Source organism: Moschus berezovskii, chromosome 8 (genome assembly GCF_049115385.1).
Source record: "Moschus berezovskii isolate FMDL1 chromosome 8, NW_MosBer_1.0, whole genome shotgun sequence".
Lineage (NCBI taxonomy): Eukaryota > Metazoa > Chordata > Mammalia > Artiodactyla > Moschidae > Moschus > Moschus berezovskii.
The window spans coordinates 96,860,337-96,875,261 of record NC_142467.1 but is presented as its reverse complement, the minus strand read 5'-3'; the positions used below and the strand labels follow the sequence as shown (position 1 = coordinate 96,875,261).

Genomic DNA, 14,925 nt, shown 5'->3' with positions numbered 1-14,925 from the left:
TATGGTTCTAAATCTGTGGTCCATTTTGAGTTTTTATTTGTGAAAAGCATGTAGTTTTTAGCTTGAAGTTCATGTTTACACCCACAGACATGGCCATTTGTCCTTTCTGTGTTTAACTTCCAGAATTGTCCATAGAGTAGTACGGGATATTTTGTATGATTGTGATTTGCAAGCATATCACTTGGCAGTATAACCCACATGTCCTATAATATTTATACAAAATACATATATGTATTTGCTATATATATGTATTATCCTTTTGCTGTGCATGAGGGAGCTTTCAACATGGCTCTCTAAATCACTCAGTATTAAACATTAATTCTCAACTTCCAAATCTTCATTCCAGTACCAGTTAACTGTGGACGGTGGCGTTATGGGTTATTTCTGCTTTTATACTGTTTTGTGATGCTTAAGGCTTCTGCACACACAGTCAAGAAAATGCCACTTTTTTTCTATATATATAGTGGTGTTTGCTGGTTTGACGTAATTGGGAGTAAGGGGGCTGTGTATTTTGTTAATTGGGTAATTTCAGATCCACAAAGAATATTCTTTCTGGCTTACACTTCTAAACCACAGTATGCCTTTTTTTTTTAGTTGTTTTCTTTGTCCTTTGAGGCGGGGGGTTAAGATTTGGGGTTTGGCTGTTGGTTTGGGGGTTTGTTTTTGCCTCCTGTATTTTTTCTTTTTCTTTTTTATGCCGTCTTGGTTGTATAACATACAATGAAGCAAGGCGGAGAAATCAATGAATTGTCTCAGCATCGATTCAGTCTGTTCTCAGGCAGCCGCCAAGCCTGGAGCTGTGAACTGAAAACGCCACTTGGCATCAGATTTTCTTAATTGTCTCTGGAACACTCTCCCTGCAGCCTGTGCTTGCTAGAACCCTCTAGAGACAGGTGGCACTCACAGCCTGGGAGAGAAGTTCTCACAGACACAAAGAATGGGGGTGGTGGGAGGAGGACCCATGACCTCACCCAAATGGGAGAAATGGGGGAGCTGTTCTGAAGCCAAACCTCCAAAACTGCTGGGCGGCTGGGGAAGTCTGGTCCTGCCTAAAGATGCCACCGGTCTGATCCACCTTCTTGGCCTATAGCAGAAAACTGCAGGGACATGGTGCCCTGGCCCAGCTGCCTCCCAGAGATGTTTCCAGTTGCTTTCCCATAGAGTGACAGGAGGAGTCTGCCATTTAGAATACTAAAACTTTTTTTAAAGTGTAGTTGATTTTCAATGTTGTGTTAGTTTCAGGTGTACTGCAAAATGATTCAGTAATACCAGGTGGATCAGTGGTAAAGAACCCTCCCACCAGTGCAGGAGACTTGGGTTCGATCTCCGGGTTGAAAAGACCCCCTGGAGAAGGAATTGGCCACCCACTCCAGAATACTTTCCTGGGAAATCCTATGGACAGAGGAGCCTGGTGGCCTACAGTTATGTCATGGGGTTGCAAGAGTCGGACCCGACTTAGCAACCGAACAACAATACATGTATATCTATTCTTTTTCAAATTCTTTTCCATTATTGGTTATTATAAGATATTGAATATAGGTCCCCATGCTGTACAGCAGGTCCTTGTTGGTTAGAATTTAAAATTCTTATTTGGAAGTCAGTGTTTCTGGAAGCCAGTGTGGATCTAGATTATATAAAGACAGTTTAAATCCAATTAAGATGGTCCCTTGATGGGTTTCCTTGAAAAATAACTTTCAACAGATCTGTAACTATTGAGTCATATTCATAGACTTTCCTTGTGGGTCCTTACGACTCCTCTGGGGGCTGATGGGGTCCTGCTGGTATATCGGGGGATTTATAGACAGCAGCTCACTCGGGAGCCTAAGTGCGATAGAAATTAGCCCCTGTTCACCCGCACAGCGTAGGGTCTGTCATCCAAGTAACATCTCAAGGTGGGATCACTACAGCTCTCACACCAGCTTCATCACCTGATTAGCTCAGAGACCACTCTTTAAGAAACCAAGACAAAACAGGGGTTTTTGTTGTGGTGGTTTTAGCAACGAGGACATTTTTTAAAGTGATTACATTATTTGATTTTATTCATTGAAGAACATTAGGAGGGGTATGATTCATAACGCAGGGTGTGTGGGTGCTAAGTCGCTTCTGCAACCCCATGGACTGTGTAGCCCTCCAGGCTCCCCTGTCCATGGGATTCTCCAGGCAAGAATACTGGAGTGGGTTGCCATGCCCTCCTCCAAGGGAACTTCCCGACCCAGGGATTGAACCCTTGTCTCTTGTGTCTCCTGCATTTGCAGGCAGAATCTTTACCATCTGAGCCACCAAGCTTAGGATATATACCTGTATTATATGACCAGTCTGTCTGAGGCTCTCCCACCTGGAAGCCCAACCCAGGGTAGCATCTTGTTTATTATTATCGTTATTAATTTTCTTTGGCGTATAGTTGCTTTACGGTGTTGTGTCAGTTTCCACGGTACCGCACAGTGACTCGGCCGTGTGTTTACACATATCCCCTCGTTGCTGGATTTCCTCCCCGTTTAGGTCAGCACAGAGCACTGAGTAGAGCTCCCTGTGCTGTATACTAGGTTCTCGTCAGTTGGCGGCTTTATATCTGCTGTCAGTAGTGTCTGTATGTTAATCCAAAGCTTCCGGTGCATCCCGCCTCACCCCTTTCCCCTTTGATATCCATCCATGTGTTCTCCACGTCTGTGTCTATTTCTCCTTTGCAAATAAGATCATCTATACTATTTTTCTAGATTCCAGGTTTGAAAAACAAAAAACAAAAAAAATTCCTGAGAACGGACTGCTTGTGGCTGAGAACAGGGTGTGTTTTTCCCTCCGGGCCGAGAACTTTTTCCATTTCCACCATTCACTTCTCTTTGTTGTCCTTCCCTCTCCTCTGGGTCCCCTCCCCGGTGGATGGGTCGCCACAGTGGGCCAGGAGCACATCGGTCGATGGCACCTCAGCGGCGGGCAGAGGGTGCTAATTAAGCTCCCGGGTGGCTCCCATGGCAGTGCAGACAGCACCGCCCAGATCCCAGCGCCCGGCCACTGCTCACCCGCCCACCGTGGCTGTACTGGTGTAGGAGAGCAGGATGGCAGGATACATACAGATTCCTGGCTGTCTCAGAGTCAGGGGCAGCAAGCTTCACTCTCAGTGGGTGGCAAGCCCACAGATCCCTCGGCTCCTCCTCCTCCTGCGGGAAGATGGCCCTTCCTCTCACCTCACCTGTTAACCAAGATGCAATGCACATGTCACACAGTCCATCATGAAGTGCAGTCCGGTGGCTTTCAACGTTCTCAGAGTCACCACAATCAATTTTATTGATTTTAAAAAATTTTTAATTAAAAACTGTTTCTTTGGCCACACCACGTGGCTTTCAGGATCTTATTTCCCCAACCAGAGATTGAACCCCAGGCCCACGACAGTGAAAGCGCCAATTCCTAACCACTGGACCATCAGGGAATTTCCCCCTTCTCATTTTTTTTTCCTGTAGTCAAGTTTAGAACCCCCAGAAGAAACCCCGTACCCATGAGCTGTCACCCTCCAATCCCCCAGTCCTGTGGTTGTGCTTAGGTGCTTCAGTCATATCCAACTCTCTTTAATCCTATGGACTTTAGCCCACCAGGCTCCTCTGTCTGTGGGATTTTCCAGGCAAGAATACTGGAGTGCATTGCCATGCCCTCCTCCAGGGGATCTTTCCATTTCAGGGATCAAACCCAGGTCTCCCACATTGCAAGCGGATTCTTTACTGTCTGAGCCACCAGGGAAGCCCCCAGTCTTAGGCACCTGTTAATCTGCTTTCTGCCTTTGTGGATGGACTTATCCTGCATGTTTCCTAGAGGCGGGATCCTGCACTGAGAGATCTTGTGTGCCTGACTTCTTTCACTCAGCAGGGTTTTTCCCAGGTCCATCCACATAGGAGCATGTTTCAACCTCTCATTCCTTCTTTGGCTGAGTACCTCATATTCCACTGTATGGATGGGTGACATTATTCTTGGATTCCATGTTTGCAAATTCACCTGCTGGCTAAAATGTATCCGTAACCCTCGAATCAGTACTTGTGCGGTATTCACAATCACGTGCAGAGATAGTTGAGGTGAAAAATGTGAGTCCCTTAGGAGTTCCCTGGTGGTACAGTGACTCAGGCTCCAGCCTAACCATTTTGAAGAGTACAATCCAGCGGCATTAAGTCCATTCACAGTGTCAGGCAGCCATCACCACCATCCATCTCCAAAACTGTCTTCATTTTCCCCAATTGAAACTCTGTCCGTGTTAAGCAGAACTCCTCACTCCCCTCCCCCACCCCAGGCACCCACCCCACCCCATCCTGCGTGCTGTCTCTGGGAGTCTGACTCCTCTCGGGATCTCCTGGAAGAGGAATCCGACCATCTTTGTCCTTTCATGTCTGACTTACTTCACTGAGCCTCATGTCCTCACATTTTGTCCACAGTGCAGCAGGTGTCAGAATTTCATCTTTTTTCTGGCTGAGTAAAATCCTGTGAAGAAGTGATTTCTTGGTGGCTATTTTGTGAGAGACCCTTCCTCCCTTCTACCCAGGAGACAGACAGTAATGAGAATAAATGAGTAAATCGTGGCATATGTTGACAGGGCCAACTCAGCGTTGTAGTACCTGGAATTTTGTCCCTTCTCCCATTCTGAGAGTCCCGGGATACCTGGGATCCCTAAGCAAGACCCTAAGATGCAAGAACCTCAAAGTGTCTTCCCATCAGCCCAAGGGGGCTCTGATTCCACTTACTGTAGACTTAGTGTTATCCATCATTTTGTAAGAATTCTCTGGAAGCGGTGATTCTTTGAGGTTGTTCCTGGTTACCTTTTCTTCTGTGGGCTGTTCGATTACAGCAGAATCCACCTTACTTCAGGCAGGACCTTGGGTCACAGGAACAGCCTCCCAGCCACACCAGGACACTGGGCAAAGGCTTTGTCTCTGCGTTCGTCCCCTGTTTGTACGTCCAGATAGATCATAATTGCCGAGGTGGAGTTCACCGGGTGTAGAAATGCCGCGAAGCACTTGCCAGGGACCATGGAAGCCTCAGTTTACGATTTTCACCTTTGCCAAACAGGTGTTGGTATATGAGCGACAGCTTGGTCACCTGGGTCTGCCACGGTAACAGTCACCGTTAGCCATTTACGATCTCCACGGCAGGACGTCTGAGATCACCGAGCACATGGCACCACCGAGTCTCCGTGCTGCTCAAAACCAGAATCCCAACTGCTTTCCTCGAGTGACACAGAGAGACCGGGTGACGGGCAGGGGGTGCACTGGGGACCCAGGAGCCAGGTCTGGAATGCCAGTGGTCAGATTTCTTTTCAAGGCTGCTGTTTGTCTTAGAGCAAAGCTTTTAAATGTGGCTTTCACCCTAAGAATAAATAAATTAGCCAAGCAGCCCATCCCAAGTAGGCTTGACTTAAACATGGTGCATTTGTCAAAAAAGAGGAGGCAAAAAAATCAGCCCAATTAGTAACAGCCTGGCTTTCTAAGAGCTGCATCTCTCCATCGGTGGGGGAGGGATCTGTGGGTACCGTGCATCCACATGTTCAACACTTTTTATTTTTTTTCCTGTACATATTCGTATTTTTGGCTGTGCTGGGCCTTTGTTGCTGCTCAGGCTTTTATCTAGCTGCAGTGAGGGCGGCTGCTCTCCAGTTTGGGTGCTCCAGCTTCTCGTTGTGTGGCTCCTCTTGTCCCGGAGCACAGGCTCCAGCGCGCGCGCTTCGGGAGGTGCAGCGCGTGGGCTCCGTGGCTGTGGCTGCAGCCCTGGAGCGGTGCTCAGTAGTTGTGTTGCACAGGGTTAGTTGCCCCATCGCATGTGGGGTCTTTCCAGACCAGGGATCGAGCCCCTGTCCCCTGCACTGGCAGGTGGGTTCTTAACCACTGGACCACCAGAGAAGTCCTTCAATACATATTTTTAAATTAAAGAAGGCAAAAATTACATATGCACTTTTTAAACGTTAAATCTAGCATCACATTTTTTTTAAATAATTTGAAATTATTTTAATTTCAAATTTCTCTTGGTCTCTTACTTGTGTTCAACATCCTTTCCACTCGACATCCCGTCTGTTGCTACATTTCTGGTCTTGTTGTTGTTTTTTGTTTTTTATTATGTGTGTGTACGTATTGTGTTGGGGGGGGTGTGTCCAAAATCCAGTATAATCATTAACTTCAAGTATAGTTATAATAGATCAGTACTTGCCCATAGATTGTGACCTTAAAGTAACATACAAGGCATTGCTAGTAACAAGTGTGAAAAAACTGTAGATTTGAATCAGGTCCTCTTGTGAATATATCATGGGCTTTCATTTATCAAATATAAGTGGCATTGGACATTATACTTCTTAATTGTCAGTGTCCTTATTTATCAAGGTGAAGATAAGATCGCCTGCTTTCACACTTACTGAGGGGATTGAATGCATTCACATAGGAGTAGAACATATTCAAGTTTATGATCTATGGCATGGTTGGGGGAAATAAGTTGCTATCAACAGTAACATCCCAACTCTGAAATTAACGAGCTGATGAGCACAGACAGCCCTGCTGGGCCCCTGTCGTGTGTTCGGTTGGTTTCCGATCACCTTCTACTATAGGATCAGAGCCTCAGATTCTGTTAGCAATTACGAACATCAGAGACCCCATGGTCTCCATGTCTCAGAATCAGCCTGACAGCTGGTCTCAGATTAATTACAGTCGCGTGTGTAATGTCGGTACGAGCTCCCTAGTCCGTGAGCCTAAGATCCTCTGTGGCGGATATAAGCTGGTCCTTGTTGCCTGCCCCCTCTCCCCACCAAGACAGAAAGGGTCTGGAGTGGGAGAGTTGCTGTTTTGTTGGTGTTTTACCCAAGGAGAAAATACTGTGCGATTTCCACACTGAACGGTCACAGTGGGGACCCACTTCCTGTCCTCCAGACCCGCGGCTTCAGCCAATACAGTAAGAGAACCAGCTTTCCATTTCTAGAAGGATCCCCCCCTCTCCGGGGTATAAAAACAGCACAGAGCAGCCAGGTCTCAGCGCCCAGAGCGTGACCATGGGGAACGGGCATTCCAAGAGCGGCGACAGGGAGGGCGCGCCCCGCAGCCGCCCTGAGCTCTCCTTCTACGGCTCTCTCCCCAGGAAGTGGAGCGAGAGCATCTTCCTGGACAACGAGCTGCTGACCTCCAAGATCCTGTCGGCACTGCGGCCCCAGGCGGAGCAGGGCCTCCCGACGGGCCACCTGCGCTACCCCGCCCACTTCCTCAGCACCCATTCTGTCTTTGCCTCCGTCGCAGCATCCCTGAAGGAGCACCCGAGGGCCACCCTCCTGTCCGATGGCAGCCCGCGCCCGACCAGGAATGTCGGCATGACAGTCTCGCAGAAGGGGGGTCCACAGCCAGCACCCAGCCCAGCGGGAACCGGGACAAGATTCGGGTGAGTGGGATCCCCCCTCTGCCACCAGGGACTGGCAAAGGGAGGGAGCGGGTCGGGGGTGGCTTCCTCAGGGACCCCTCAGACAGCCTCTCCAGAAGGAGACCCTCGGCAGGACCACCCCACCAAAAGGCAAGAGTCTCGTTAACACCTGCCTCGGAGATTCACTCCTCCTTTTTCAAAAATGGTGTGTTCTGCACTGTTATATTTTAAATAGATAACCAACAAAGACGTACGGTACAGCACAGGGAACTCTGCTCAGTGTTATGTGGCAGCCTGGATAGGAGGGGTGTTTGGGGTAGAATGGATACATGTATGTGTATGACTGAGCCCCTTCACTGTTCCCCTGAAACTATCATGACATTGTTAATCGGCTATACCCCAACACAAAACAAGAAGTTCAAAAGGGAAGGGGAAAAAAAGGTGTGTTCTGGGGTCCCCAGCCATTTGGAGCCAGTTTGCTTCCTGCTCTTGAGGAACCCATGGACAGGGCTCCTTTCTGTCCTGCAGACCAGGCAGGAAGTCTGCTGAGGTCGCTGTGGAGTTGTATCCTATTATTTATGCTTTAGACTGGTTTTCCTAGGGCTTTGAGGTGGTTCTCGAAGTGTTGCCTTCAGCAGCATTCAAGTGGAAAACCTCATGTTTAAAAAAATGTCACTTCATGAGTCGGTGGGGCAAGAAGCTGATCTTCTTTTCCCCTAGAAAGGATTCTCCCTCCAGTCTGGACTGGGAATGAAGCTGTGTCCACCCTGCTCTGGCTGGAAAGAATTCTGGGGATTCCAGAGGGCACCAGTGGCTAGAAAAGGAAGCATTTAATTACTGCACCCATAGAATGTACTTGGGTGGCTTCCCTGATGCTCAGATGGTAGAGAATCTGCCTATAATGCAGGAGGCCGGGGTTTGATCCCTGGATCGGGAAGATCCCCTGGAGAAGGGAATGGCAACCCACTCCAGTATTCTTGCCTGGAGAATCCCGTGGACAGAGGAGCCTGGCGGCTACAAGTCCAGGGAGTCACAGAGAGTCACACACGGCTGAGTGACTAACACTTTCACTCATTTTTCATAGAATGTACTTGAACATTAAATTCGTTTTGGTGGCAGATACAGAGAACAATCTAATGGTTGCCAGTGGGGAGAGAGAAGTGGGGAGAGGCAAGATAGGGGCAAGGAATTAAGAGGCACAAACTACTATGCACAGAATAGATAAGCTACAGGGATGTGTTGTACAGCACAGGAGATATAGCCATAACTATCAATGGAATATAACCTTTAAAAGTTGAGTCAAAAAAATTGTGAATCACTATGTTATACACCTGTAACTTACATAATACTGTACATCAACCATACCCCGCCCCCGCAAAAAAAACAGTTAGTTTGATGGAAGAACTCGTCATGTCACATTCACAGGTAGTCTCCTAATTTTCAGAATTGATCTGTGACAGGGACTTACTTGGTGGTCCAGTGGTTAAGACTGGGCGCTTCCATGGCAGGGGGTGCAGGTTCAGTCCTGGTCGGGGAACTAAGATCCCACAAACCACACAGCACAACCAGAAAAAGGAAGGAAAAAAAAAAGATTTATGACAAGAGTTAAGTGTTATATTGACATCCAGAAAGTTCTCAAATAGTATCTAATCAAATCAAGTAACAGCCTGATTTGCTCTTATAGACTGTGTGTGTGTGTGTGTGTGTGTATGTGCTTAATTCAAGTTTTTTTAAGTTGGTTTTGTGTCTATTTAGACCACTCACAGGAGAGATGGATGAAACTGACACATTGTTTCCGAAGCTCAAGCAGGTGGCCGATGACTCTCTTTTTCTTACACCTTCCGGCACTGAGCCCATCTTTATAGAAGGTACCGTCACCTCGATCCTTTCCCGGGTGTCACGTGGTCTCCAGTCACTGAGAGGCATCGAGACCCACGTGCGGGCGTCCAGGGGACGAGGGCGGGGGGTAGCCCCCGAGCCAGCCAGGCCCCAGCCCCCAAGCAGCAGCCTCCTGTCCTTCCATCAGACCCCTCCACTGCCTCGCTGAGAGGTGAGATCGAAGCGGACACCCACGAGTTTGAGGCTGAGTCCTGGAGCCTCTCTGTGGACCCCGAGTATGTGAAGAAACAGAAGAGGGAGGTGGTGAAAAGGCAGGATGTACTTTATGGTAAGGAGGCCTGCGCTCCTTCTCTTTCTTCTTTTCTAGTGTGTTTTTTTTTTAATTGGAGAAGGCTCCACTGTTGACCCTTCCTGAGACCACGTGGCCCTGTCTACTTGCTCCCCTCATCCCAGGGCAGCTGGGCCTTCTGGGCCAGGGATGGGGCGGCCAGGCAAGACTTTGTGAGAATCAGTCCCCAGGGAGGGGAATGGCCCAATGCCCAGTCCTGAGTCATCCCCACCTTTCTGGTGACCCGGAGAGAGAAGACCACCTGGGCCCATCCCAGCCATCCCCAGTCAGATGACCGCAGACAGGCCCGGACAGAGCCGCAATGGGGGCTCTGAAGACGGGTCCATCCATCTGAATGTGACCGTAACACCGGCTCCCAGGTGGGCATCCCTTCCCAGTAACCATCAGAGAAGCTGGTGATGAGCAGCGACTCTCCTGAGACTGGATGTCGTGGTCACCATGGAAACCATAGCTCCCGGACACTGCCCAAACCTGGGCTGGTGCTCCCGGTGGGTCCCTCCAGGCCCCCCTCCCTGCTGTTCAGTGGTGTCCACTCACCAGTGGACACTCAACTCCTTCCACGTTTTACACACTTAGCTCCCTGCCAGGGCCAGAGCAAGTCGGGGTGTGAGCAAGGAGGAGAGCCTGGGCCAGCCAGTCCTGTAGACAGGGCCAGTGTGGGGGCAGGGGTGCAGAGTCCACCGCTTCCATCTGGAAGCCCTTTGCCTTGCTGTCTCCACTGCTGGACAAGCACAGAGTCCTTCCAGCCCCATGGCTGTCAGCCCTGGAATGGGCAGATGCTGTTAAGCTTTTCCTTAAACTTTTTGTTTTATATTGGAGTATAACTGATTAACAGGCTTTTCTGATGGCTCAGTGGTTAAGAATCTGCCTGCCAAGCAGGAGACGTGGGTTTGATCCCTGGGTTGGAAAGATCCCCTGGAGAAGGAAGTGGCTGGCTACCCACTCCAGTATTCTTGCCTGGGAAATCCCATGAACAGAGAAGCAGAGCCTGGCGGGCTACAGTCCATGGGGTCACAAAAAAGACACAACTTAGTGACTAAACAACACCAATAGCCAATGAACAGCATGGTGATAGCTTCAGGTGGACGGCATCAGGAACCAGCCGTACGCATACATGTATCCCGTTGACTTCTGTTTCGTCTCTGACAACTTCAAGACCTTGAGTTAAACAACAGAAAAACTTCATCACAAAATCTAATCTTTCTTAGCTTTTAACGTGAATTAAAAATCCTCCCTTGAGCTTCGCTTGTCCCATCAGTTACAGTCTGGGGCAGGTCTCTGACAGCACCAGCGTGTGAATTTCACATCCCAGGGAGGGATGTCCATCAGAACAGTCTGTTTCAAACAGCCTGAAAACGTCTTCAGTTGACATTAGACAGAAAACCCTCCTGTGAAGTTGAGGTCTCAGCACACATCCGGTCCTCCCTTTCCTGGTGTCTGTCCACCTCCTTAAGCTGAGCCCTGGGCAGTGCTGGGCCAGGGAGGACGGGAGGCCTGGCCTCTGAGAGGTCAGACCACCTTGATGAGGACTTCGGGGAAGCCTGAGAGGCCAGACTGGCCCATAATGAGACAGGGGAGGGCCCAGCCGGGGTGTCTGCCTGCACCGCTAATGCCCGCATCCCCTGCCCCTCAGAGCTGATGCAGACGGAGGCCCACCATGTGCGGACGCTCAAGATCATGCTCAAGGTCTACTCCCGGGCCCTGCGGGAGGAGCTGCAATTCAGCCCCAAGGCCGTCAGCCGCCTGTTCCCAGGCGCGGACGACCTGCTGGAGTTGCACGGCCACTTCCTGTGTCGGTTGAAGGAGCGCCGCCTGGAGTCGCTGGAGGAGGGCAGTGCCCGCAACTACATCATCCGGAAGATCGGGGACCTCCTGGTTCAGCAGGTGGGTATGGCCAGACCCACCCCCACCCCACTCTGTCCTTCTGTTTGCTGAGAGCCCAGCCCCCAAGGACAGTGGTCCTGGCCTCCCACAGCTGCCCACGGCGCCACCAGCTCAGAAACACAGGGGCCTGAACAGGAAACGTGCTTGTCGAGACACCGTCCAGTGTATATGCTGTGCTTTTGTTTTGCTGGTTGGTTGGTTGGCCAGTTTTTACTTTTTTTTGGTCTTGACACCTGCGTGATGTTTGGACCACTGCCATGGATGGCAGGGCCATTGACCTCAAACTGACTTTTGAATGGACTTCTGGGCCGAGCCCGAGATTGACAGAGGGGACCCAGGACCCCTCGTCTGCCCTCGAAGCACCCGGAGCATGCGAGTCACCTAACTAAGGAGAAGACGACCCTTTGATGAAAAGAAGACCCTTTTCACCTCTGAATTTGTTCTGATATTCTCTTGCTTAAATGTATTCATCCTGGTCGGATTTTGGGGTGTTTTACAAGCACTTGTGACATGCGAAAGTTTTCTCCTTTGCCCTTTCGGTGCCCTGTTAACAAGACACCATGTGCCGAAGCATTTTGTTAGGGGCCAGTGAGCCAGACAAGAGAGTGAAACCCCAAGTCAGGTCAGTCTGTGGTTCAGCAGACTCAGGCGAACGAGGTGAAGACGTTCCCCGGCAGTTTCCACGTTTCCCCAGTCACATGTCCACACCTCTCTGCAGTTTTCAGGTGAGAACGGAGAGAGGATGAAAGAAAAATACAGTGTCTTTTGTAGTGGCCACAACGACGCCGTCAGTCACTACAAGTTGCTGCTGCAGCAGAACAAGAAATTTCAAAACTTGATCAAGGTAAAAAAAAATTATTTCTTTATATTAAAAACATACTCTCTTTGCAGTAGGTGGGTTTTTTGGTTTGTTCATGGGGAGCGGTTTTTTTACTTTTGTTTTTCCCACAAAACTGTAGGCATTTGGAGAGCTTTATAAACGACTTGTTACAAAGCAGTGATTTTCCAGGTTCTGCCTCATTTTTAAACACAAAGTCATTCAGAACATGGCCATGAAAGCTCTGGAAAATCCCCGGGTGTAAAGCACAGCAGGCGTGGTTTTTGTTTCCACCACAGCAGAGTGGCCCCTGAGATGCCACTCAGTGGGTGACCACCGTCCCTCAGACTGTCAAGGGGACACGAGTGCCATCACATGGGGCCTCCCTGCCCCTCCGGAGCCACCTCCCCTGCCTCAGATGTTCTAGCAGATACAAGACCTGAAGCCTTTGCCCCTTTCTGTCCTCCGCCCATCTGCTCCCCACTCGTCCCCATTAGCCCATGGAATGACACACACCTGTCTTCTGCCTGACAGCATGTGGGTGCTCAGGGCCCAGGAGCCAGGACCCCTGCCTGCCGCGTCCTAGGAGGTGCTCCTGGGCCTAGGCCATGGGGCGCTATCAGCGTGTGCCCTGCAGCAACAGCTCCGTGCCTCCAGCCTGTGCCCCGAAGTGACACCCAGTAAAGAACGGTCTAGAGTGAAGGGCAGAGAGTCGTTAAATTTCACTCCATTGTCCCGGCAGCAGACCGATGGGAAAGGGAGAGGGTCGCCTAGCGGTCTGAATTCATCTGGCGGTGAGACGGGGCCAGGCTGCCTGACATCCTGAAACAGGAGCCCCTCGCAGCTGGGGGTTTCCCACGAGACAGAAGGAAACAGAGCCAAGTCTCAGGTCTCTGTCCCATCCCCTCCCATCCTTTATGAACTGGCTCCCAGGACCTCCCTGGCAGTCCAGTGGTTAAGACTCCACGCTTCCGATGCAGGGTGCGCAGGTTTGATCCTAGTCAGGGGAATTAAGATCCCACATGCCACCATGGCACAGTCAAAAATACAACGGTTCCTGGCCTTTCTAAAACACAAACCAGACTAGTAGGGACAGACAAGCAGAAGGAAGCACGGGAAGCTGCCCTCAGCCCCCACCAAGAAGTGGCTTCAGGGCTTCCCCTGCTGGTCCAGTGGTTAGGACTTTCCACTTTCACTGCTGTGGACCTGGATTCAATCCCTGATTGAGGAATTAAGATTCCGCAAGCTGCACAATTCAGCCAAAAAAAAGAAAGGATGGCTTCAGATGATCACCTCTTTGGGCTCTTAGCCAGAGGCATGCACCAGCAGCCACCAGGGAGCTACTGCAGGGACCACAGGTCCAGGTGCACCAGAAGGCCTCAACAAGCATCAGCAGCGTTAGGGTCTGCACATGTGCACGTGTGTGTGTGGGCAGCTCTCTGGTGAGTCCCAAGATCCACACCAGCTGGTTTCTTCCTCATGGCTTTTTCAGAGCCCTGCATTTTACAGCAAGTGAGTAAGCCTCTGGCTTCTAGCCTTTCTGTATACAGCAAGCACTCCTTGCTTTCTTTTTTTAATTTTTTATTTAGTTAGTGATTTTTGGCTGTGCTGGGTCTTCATTGCTGCGTGCTGGCTTTCTCTAGTTGTGCCAAGCGGGAGCTACTCTTCATTGCAGTGCATGGGCTTCTCACTGCAATAGCCTCTTTTTGAGAAGCACAGGCACTAGGGCACACGGGCTTTAGTAGTCACAGCATGTGGGCTCAGTTGCTCCACAGCATGTGGAATCTTCCTGGACCAGGGTTCAAATTGGTATCCCCTGCATTGCAAGGTGGACTGTCAACCACTGGACCACCAGGGAAGCCCGGTCCCTGCTTCCAAGTGTCTGGTGAAGCAACAAAGAAAAGGTCCCCATGAAATGATAAAGGGTCCCCGGCCCTCCGTGTCCCACCGTGAACAATTTAGCAGGAAACAGATGCCTACTCAGCATGGCTTTGTCTTCTCCATTTCACAGAGAATCGGCAACTTCTCCATTGTGAGGCGGCTCGGCGTGCAGGAGTGTATCCTCCTGGTCACCCAACGCATCACCAAGTACCCCGTGCTGGTGGAGCGAATTATCCAGAATACAGAAGGTATGCCGGCCCTCCTGCCTTGCCTGTCCATGCTGGGTGGGGAGGAGGGTCTCGATCTCCCTGCCCCCTGTCCTAGTGGTGGATTGGACAGTCTACTCTGCAATCTGTCCTGGATTCAGCTGGGCTCAGCGATTATTAACTGAGCTCCCACCTTGCAGAATCTACCTTCCCGGGGGCGGGGATTTCCAACTTGAGAAACACAGGGTGTTTGGTCTCCCCTGCGTGCAACGCCCCCGCTTCAGTTCTTGCACAGTCTCGACTGGAGCAGCCCCCAGTCAGTATTGAGTCAGTGGAAGGGTGCAGGCTGTGCTCTGGCTAAGGTCACTCCTGGGGGACCTCCATGTCACATGCCTGGTGCCATGGAGGGCAGAGAAGATGAGCATGTAGCCCAGCCCAGGGTTCCCAGAGGCCAGGGCAGTGCTGACCACACCTCACTCATTTTCTCCAGGGAATTTGGGCAGTGGGAGGATGCAGGAGTCCCGCTGCCCTTAGAGTGGGAGGAGCCAGCCCTTCATGATGGTGGGGGGACGGTGGTGGGAGTCTTT

At 50.4% G+C, this 14,925-nt stretch overlaps 1 protein-coding gene across 6 annotated transcripts in view; it reads left to right on the top strand.

The window, feature by feature from the left end:
* The window catches only part of ARHGEF18 (Rho/Rac guanine nucleotide exchange factor 18), a 104,887-nt gene that overhangs the window by 76,351 nt on the left and 13,611 nt on the right, over positions 1 to 14,925 (top strand). For all 6 annotated transcript variants that reach the window (XM_088838973.1, XM_055428932.2, XM_055428934.2 and 3 more), the window contains 6 exons: positions 7,245 to 7,383; positions 9,118 to 9,230; positions 9,389 to 9,529; positions 11,184 to 11,434; positions 12,153 to 12,278; positions 14,263 to 14,380. In XM_088838973.1, coding sequence (XP_088695099.1) covers positions 7,245 to 7,383; positions 9,118 to 9,230; positions 9,389 to 9,529; positions 11,184 to 11,434; positions 12,153 to 12,278; positions 14,263 to 14,380 — 888 coding nt within the window. The remainder of the gene's footprint in view (positions 1 to 7,244; positions 7,384 to 9,117; positions 9,231 to 9,388; positions 9,530 to 11,183; positions 11,435 to 12,152; positions 12,279 to 14,262; positions 14,381 to 14,925) is intronic.